Here is an 8,596-nt window from a genome sequence, read left to right on the forward strand (position 1 = left end):
GGACGACGTGTATAGAGAGGTTCGATTAGCGAACACCTGACTTGTTGTCGTCGGTCGCACTTTTGCCCGCGTCAATCAGATCCGCTAACACGGGCATCGCTTACATGCAAATCCGCACTTGGCGCGCGCCGTACGTTAAATCCCTTGGCTATGCTGCAGGCGATGGTCAGGAGGCGCGTGTGTGTTTCCACTCACCGGAATACCGAATGAGTAAAGAGAGCAAGAGAGAAAGAAAACTAAAAAAAAGAAGCAGTGATCGGACGCGCGCAGTGGCGAGTGAAAGAAAAAAAGAAGTAACTGATAACCACAGACCGAAGCGCAAAGAGAGAGAGAGAGAGGAGAGGGAAAGAAAACAAGGCGCAAAAAATGTCCCACGTGCATGTACGTACACTACGGTAGACGCGAGCGCGTGAACGACAGTCAGAGAGAGAGAAAAAAAGGTGTACAGCTAGCGAGCGAGGCAACAAAGCAAGTACATATCGAGAGAGAGTGAGAGGATGAAGGGGACAACACGGAAAGAGGCGAGGGACAGTGAAAGCGAGAGGCGCGATGTATTAATTACCGGTATTGATGTCCATTTGCAGTGAATTGATGTGTGGTTGCAGCAACAGCGGCAGGCGAGCAGTGTTGCATATGTATGCGAGCTGGCGTAGCGAGTGAGCTCATGGGGGGATAGGGTAGTCTGCTCCTCGCTCTCACTCTGTTCTGCACTGCATCGCACTGCACAGACTGCACAGGCACGCATATGCAACAGTCAAGAGGGGACTATAACTGCATATAGACACGGCTGTATCCTGACCCCCTCGTGTACATCCATCCATATATGCCTCGCACGCACGCGGATGCCGATGATCCCCTTCGCCGCAATGGATTATTCGCGATTCGACGCGTGCCCCGGTACTCGTGTCAAGATAGGCTCGCGCGCGCAAAGCAGACCAGATACATCACGGCTGATTCCAAGCGTTTGACGCCTCGCCCGTGCACTTGTTAAAATCGACTAATTGTCTCTCTCTATCTCTTTCTCTCGCTCCCGCTCTCAATCTCCTACGATACTCTGTTTTCGAGCTGTTTTCGACAACATATATAATGCACTGCGTTATACGCCTGTACGTATATCGATGCGAGAAATGCAAGCCTCGATCTTTAGGAGACGTCCCCAGACGAACATAACGTATGCATGCGTACACGTCGGAGGAGGACAACGTCGACGAGGAGGTATGAGACGATATTATAGAGAGCCAGCGCTAGGCCGCATACATTGGAATATAGGATGCGCGCAGCTAGGAGCCCAGGCCGAGATTTACGAGGACACGCTGGGGTCTTTAGTCGCTTATTAGCATGTGGTATATTACTTTGGAGACGGGGCCGAGGAGCTAGGAGCTGCAGCTCGTGGATGCGGCTCGAGTGGCAGTAGCTACTATACAAAGCTACTCGCGGAGGAGACAATAATTAGATAGATACGGAGACGTTATGCCGCAACGTAAACCCCCGAATTCTAAGCGCGCAGGCGATACATCTATCTATACAATGTCACGACGTTGCGCTCGCTCGTCTCTGTGTGTGCATGCAACGACGACGACTGCGACGACGACGACGACGACGACGACGACGACGATGACGTTAGTGCAGAGCTCGAGTCTCGGCTCGCCTTACACTGTCCCCGTATCCATACAACCACTTGTATGGCATTCAATGTATATTATTGTTATTATCATTATTATATATACCCGCATATATTGTATATAGCATATATATTATGTATATGCGCGTGCACGTAAATGGGCATCGTGGAAGCTGCGCCGGGCTACGTCGAGGAAGCTCGCTTGTAATGCCACTGAGCGCTCCGACGACTGACCTCTATACGTACGTACGCGTACGTACGCGGAGTTACATGCAAATAACCCGCTCGCTTCTCTCCAAGAGATGACAAACAGTACCTATTGATTATTCTACGGAATTTCCTGTGCGTTACGCCGCTCGTATTAATTACACGTACGCGCATATACCGGGGAGCCTCTGGCATAATATTGTTGCATTGAATAACATATAGTCTAATGCGTTTGTATGCATAAGCAGCGACGTGCACGCGTGTATGCGCACATTTAAGGGATCCGCTCGAGAAAGAGAAAGACGAACGGCGAGCTTTGAAGGGGCTAAACTGCTTGTACTACTGCTACGACGATTAATAGCGTATACCTCGAGATTATCCGAGTAGGTCTACGAGCGATGCGGTTTGTACGAATTCAAACCTCATCGCAAGCCTCCGCGATTCGCCAGTCCGAATTATATGCCTGCGTTGTCGACGGCGCGCGATCACACGCGAGAGTAGCTGCAAAATTGGAATCGAGTTGCAGAAGCCAAGCTCGAAAGAGATGGAAAGAACCAGGCATTATGTACGCTGGAATTTTTAAATGCCCCCAAAACTTAATTGCCAAGACTTCGCTCAGAACATTACTTAAAGAGAATGGATGAGGGGAAATATATAGGTTATATCGCGTCAACTGTCCCCCCTCTTTTTCATTTGATTTTTCACATTTAATTCTGCTTCCCAAGGGTGAATGTGAAAAAATTGTTGAAACATGACTTTTTACGTAAAACTTGATGAGGAATTCAAGTTTAATGTCATTAATCATATTCATAACCTCAAACTTCCTAAATTATTAAGAATCAGTCTCAAAGCCAAAAATAAACATGTTCGCATCCAGCGATATGGCCAATATTGTAACATGTTCATCTATACATCTAAATACAACTTCTGATAAATTTTGGTCGTCGGTTGAAAATCAGAACTAATTCTTCAGCTGTCGAAAGACCTAAAAACATAGTTTTTTTATGAATTTTACATGTTTTTAGGTCTTTCGATAGCTGAAGAATTAGTTCTGAATTGCTGGAGTAAAAATGTAAACTATAAAATTTCCCACTAAAAATTTTGTAGATTCCGAATTTTAATTTTTCCGAAATTTTTTCATTCCGAAATTTTTTTATTCCGAAATTTTGTTTTTCCGAATTTTTCATGTTCCGTTTTCAATATTCCGATTTTCAAACATTCCATATTTTACACATTCCGAAATTTGAACATGACTCAATTGCTGAACGGCATTGAAACGACCATATCTCTTCATTCCTTCCTCATTTATTTTGCCATTTTTGGTTGATAAAGTAAAATTTTTACACAATGCTCTCGAAGATATAGAAAATGAAAAAAAAACAACTACAAAAAAATAAAAATTTACCACCACAACTTACACGTAAAGCCTGTAGACAGAAAACCTTTTAGATAATGGAGATAACTTAACAATACGTAATGCGTCTAGAATCAAGTACTCAATACAAATGAAATGTTGAATGACGCATTGAACAAGGCTTTGGCTTATTGATCAGTTCTTTGTCGCTTTCCAACGAGTGAATATCTTCGCTCTTCTTTTTAGGTTTGGGTTCAAGTTAATAAACCACCAAAAATGTAAGTAATTAAAATAAAGTGTAAATATTTAAAATTTTAAGTTTTAAAAATTAAATTATTATTTTTATCCTTTCTTTCTGTATAAATATTATTATCTTCAATATGAGATATTCATGTATAGTGAAATAGCCAGGGTCATAAATGTAATTAGCGATTTATCCTTATACGTCAAAGATATTGACTATATCATTTGATAAGTCTGTATTTATTCAAAGTTTCAAAAAAAGAACGTTTGGTTAAATAGTTAAAAAATACATTCATCAATTTGATGATTCAAGACTCCGTACAAGGCCTTCGTACAACAACGTTGATGATAGTCTTATAGTAGCTCATACACAAAAATTATACTTGCAATTTTTAATTTATGTAAAAAACGTCCATACTTTTATACGATTTTGGGCGATGCACGAACTAAAATAAATCTACATCTCATTTCCTTTATTGAAAAACATTTTACTTATATCTTATATGAAAAGTTATAATTGTAACGTTATCTATTACAAGCGATTATAATGATAAATCTTATCAAGTAATAATGCAAAAACCGTTGCTATACAATTTCAATGTGATTCCTCGTATTTCTCAAGTTGAAGGCTAGCACGAGTTATTCAAATTTTGTTTAATTTATTAATATTATTGATATTATTCTTTAATTATTCTCATTACACCTCATTTGCTGACACATAATTTTTATGAAAAACAATTGTTAGGAAATCTTTGTTATTAAAAAAATATATAAATCTTTAAAAATATTTTTAATCAAATAAGCAAGAAGCGCGCTGTAATCGATTAAACTTTATTGCGTGAGATAATTTTTTACTTTTTTTATACGCATAAAAATGATAACATTTATTTTTACAGCTTGGTTAAATGCGACAGGAAAATATAGAGAAAAACAACGATACCAGTGCACTAGTTGATCGACGTCCAATATGACGACCAAAGCAAATGGAATGAATGGTTTTGAGTTGATCGATTTTGAAGAAAATAATTTGATGTATTCACGCGAATTGTTGATCACAAAGGATATCCGCGAGGGTCTGGATTTTATGGGAAAGATACTGCAAAGAGTCATTAAATCGTATTTTAGAACATTAAAAAGTAAACAAAAATCCTTTCAAAAATTTTATCAGACCAACAGGCTGAATTTATTATACTCCAAATCGACACTCGATGATGTCGATAAAACCATAAAATGCATCAAACGCACAGAACAGGCTTTATCAAAATGGGAAACTAAAATACAATGTGATATTGTAAACATAACATTGTTACTTGACAAATATGATTGTGCGAAATTGACTCTTAATAACAATCTCAGCAATAATTCTCAAAATCCATTTGGATTTTTCGAAACAAATTTTGTTATCGCCAAACGTAAGATGCGGCGCTGTAATTCGTTGCTCCGATCAGAGGGAAGTTTTCGCAAAATCGAAAAAAAATTGCAAGTATTGATTCGCGCACTTCAATCCAATATACGTTTGTTTAATCGACGCATTATTCGCGTAGGAAAGTCCGATCTAAACTTGCATGATCCGATACGTATGATTTCCAATTTATCAGATCGGATAACGCCTTTGGAAAGTGCTTATGAAGATGTTGCAGATATGTTCACTGCAAATCCAATCAACATGGATGTTAGTTCTGCAGAGTTTACCATACCCACTATAGAAATAGATAATTTTCTACTTAATCTTGATCAAATAAACAACGATTGTAATAATACAAATAATCACGCTCATGGATCAACAATCTATTCATAAAATACACAGCGAGATCAATAAAACATTTTTAAAATTAGAAAGCTTCAGAAATAAGTGTTTATTTTATACTTATTCCACTGAAATGAGAGGAAAATTCAAGTGAAAATTATATTTACGATTTATTATTTGGTAGTGCTGCAAGATTGTTACTGAGAAACAACGTTTTGAAAATGAGATAAAACTTACTTACTATTTATCTAAAATGAATTTTAAATAATTAAAAAAGCTCCTTTAACTAGAATATTGTAATTTAATTCATACAATTTAACTCATATGGTTCATATGGTTTTACCATGCAGCCTAATGCAATCATGGTCAGTGCAGGATCAAGTAATGATGATAGGTAAAGCGATAGAGATAAATAAATATGAATCAAAATTATCATGCTAAAAATTTCCTACTTAGATACACGTTGATAAAATGTATACATAAATGAACGATAAAATTTTCACAATAAAAATTTACCATAACAAGAGATAAATCACTATTAATTCACGAATTTCGAAACAGCGAATTGCAAATGTGTGTTACCCTGCACTCTAAGTGAGTGGTGATTCTTTCCAATGGAACGGTGAAATTTCTTATGCTTATACACGTTCCACCACTTTGTTGGATCGGGCAGAATTAACGCTCACCCAGTATACTTCTAATATAAGCTGTAAATCGAAAATTATTTTCTCATCAAGATCTGTACGTGCAATTATAATGAAAATAAAAGATTCACCGTTTTTTATTCCATAATTTTCAAAAATGATTATCAACATTTTATCAAATTCTAACAAACTTGTGTTGTTTTAAATACTTATAAAAATGTATAAATCTAATTTTAAAACAATTTTCATACAATTTTGAGTTTTTTTTTTTAACTAGGTTGTATGCCCATGCCAACACGAGATTGTAGTTGTATAATGTATATGCTTTCACGGGATATCTTACCGCAATGCGCGATCTGTGGTCGCTATCCGCATTCGATTTCTGCACCGACCCCCTCGCGATAGCAACGCGGCCAAAACAGCGCTGCATATCCTCTGACAGTGACATTCAATATCATCCATGTTTGCGGCCTATAACGTGACGACTTGAGGCGCGAATCAAAATTTGACGTTATAACGCAGCATTGCAGCTTGCTTACATTTCGATAAATGAACGCAAAATGAATTCGTCACATTTGAGGCATGTGCGGGCTCCTGACACAGCTCTGAATGACAGAATCAAATAGAAACAGTCTTCGATAAGTTGCGAAGGAGTTGCGCGTATGTTACGCGCGGAGCCATCCGTAGATGCGTGAGTGCGGTGTGCACATATATACTTACTCAGGTGCAAACAAACAAATGTCTAAGCTTTGTACTAGGTGAGTAAGTGTCTAGGCAGGACATCGTAGATACGGCCATGTATAATACATGCGTGACGGCGCTGGAGCAGCCCAAGAAGCTGGAGCGCATACATATACATACGGGCATGAGGCATGTACGCGTAATATATCCTGACTGCTGTCGTTTGTCATCGAGGCTAATTTGAGCCAGCTCTTGAGATGTGTGTATATATGTGCGGGTGAGCGCGAGCGTGGGGTCATTATTAAGATGCGAATTAGTAACAATTTGCTCGCCGGATTTACTCTCTCCTCGAGGCTCGAGTCTGAACTGTTTATGACGCCCGGCTCTACCAGCGGATTAGCCTGACACCTAAGATCAATACGCGACTGCTGAGCTGCAGCTGAGACACCTATTATATAATATATCTAACATCATTCCGCGATAATTAATATCAACATCTTTGCCACTTACTATAAACGAACAAATCAGCTGCACTCTACTGCTGATCGGCAATATTCGACTGCTATGTATATAATCTCATTGCAAACGAACACCTTTGAGAAAACAAAATGCTAATATAGACAGCAGGGTGGTGAGTAGATATTTAAATCGAGTTTGACGAGTTTTGAGTAATTAAAAAACCTAGAATAATTGAAAAAAGGGTGAGTAGCTTAAAATAAATTCTAAACTTGACAAATACTCGAGTACTCGAAAAATTGAGTCACAGCCCTGGTCTAGAGACATTTGAAACGACTAATTTTCAGAATAATTCCTCGGAACTCTCTGAATGAGCAAACGAAGTTTACATATACGCATATACATTATCGGGAAAATTCGTGGCTCGAGGTTCAACGAACGCATCCATTGGGAAAAAGGTTAAATTTCTGTAACCACACGAGGTTCTATTATAATAAAAAAGCGGAAGGAGAAGAAAGTACGGACGTACGAAGCGAATTGGGAAAAGCCACTGGTCGTGCAAGTTGAATTCGTTTCAGTTATAGCCAGTAGCAGCGGGAGGCAAAAGAGAGAGAAAAAACATGGACATCGAATGTGTATTGGAGGTCGCAGAGACACAATGAGGGGTGGCATTATATTGCGGCTTGTTCTGCTTGAGAAACTTTGCACTGTGGTCTCCACACTGCTCTCTCACTCTCTTCGAAAAAGCAGTGAGCGTCTCTCTCGCTCTCTCTTTCTCTTTCTGCTATTTCTCCAACGATCATCCTTTACAATTGCCAAGCCCCGTCGAGACACATGCAAGATCCTCGTTAGGATTATTTTTTGCCTCTTTTTTCAGCGGTCGTTCGAGAAATTGAAGCATAGACTAATTGTTTTCTCTTTTCAAAACGAATAAACATGACAAATTCATGGCGCGAACGCGCGCAGAACGCATGGCATTGTTAATAATGCCGTATCGCTGAATTCGACTAGTTATTAATGATCCGGCGGTATTAAAATCAAGCCTGAAGCTAATGAATTTTTGCGGAGGGTACGTCGCGAGGGAGACGTGGAGCAAGGAGAGTGAGAGAGAGGCATAGCTTTGAAACTGAAGGAGAAAGGAACGGGTACGTATACATACGCGCATATGTAGAGAAAGGAGGGAGTGAAGGAAGAGAAAGAGAATACGTACTGCCAAGGGTCAGCTGTATATGCGTTAGCGTCTGTGTGCGAGTGTGTGTGCGTGGAAAGACGAAAAGCAGCAGCAGCAGCAGCACCGGAGAAATAACAGAGGGGGGTGCAATGGTCCGACGAGTTAGATTGCGAACTGGGCAATACCCGCAGCTCGACGGCTGCTGGACGAGCGCCTCTTGCTCTCGCACTAGCTCTGCCTCTCGAGCGCTCCATTGTCTAAGTTGAATGGGCTTTTGCAAGATTTATTTCGTATATTTCACTTGCCGTTTCAATGGGCGATATAGCGCAAGCACATACGCGTCTCTCTCTCTCTTTCTCTCTTCCCTGCCTTGTAGACTATACGCGCAGTCGAGCAACTTTGACGGACTCGGACGAGCTTTCTTCAATGTAAAACTCCCACGTATACATTTCGAAGTGTGTTCATGAGTAGC

At 39.8% G+C, this 8,596-nt stretch overlaps 1 protein-coding gene across 1 annotated transcript; it reads left to right on the top strand.

The window, feature by feature from the left end:
* Nucleotides 1-3,373: 3,373 nt before the first annotated feature.
* Nucleotides 3,374-5,698, top strand: LOC106658056. Its single transcript, XM_014379862.1, has 2 exons — nt 3,374-3,460; nt 4,322-5,698. Exon 2 carries the CDS (start codon nt 4,393-4,395, stop codon nt 5,221-5,223), a length of 831 nt encoding a protein of 276 aa, XP_014235348.1. The 5' UTR covers nt 3,374-3,460; nt 4,322-4,392; the 3' UTR covers nt 5,224-5,698.
* Nucleotides 5,699-8,596: the final 2,898 nt, after the last annotated feature.

This window comes from Trichogramma pretiosum, unplaced genomic scaffold (assembly GCF_000599845.2).
Source record: "Trichogramma pretiosum strain Unisexual culture from Peru unplaced genomic scaffold, Tpre_2.0 scaffold6, whole genome shotgun sequence".
Taxonomy (NCBI): domain Eukaryota; kingdom Metazoa; phylum Arthropoda; class Insecta; order Hymenoptera; family Trichogrammatidae; genus Trichogramma; species Trichogramma pretiosum.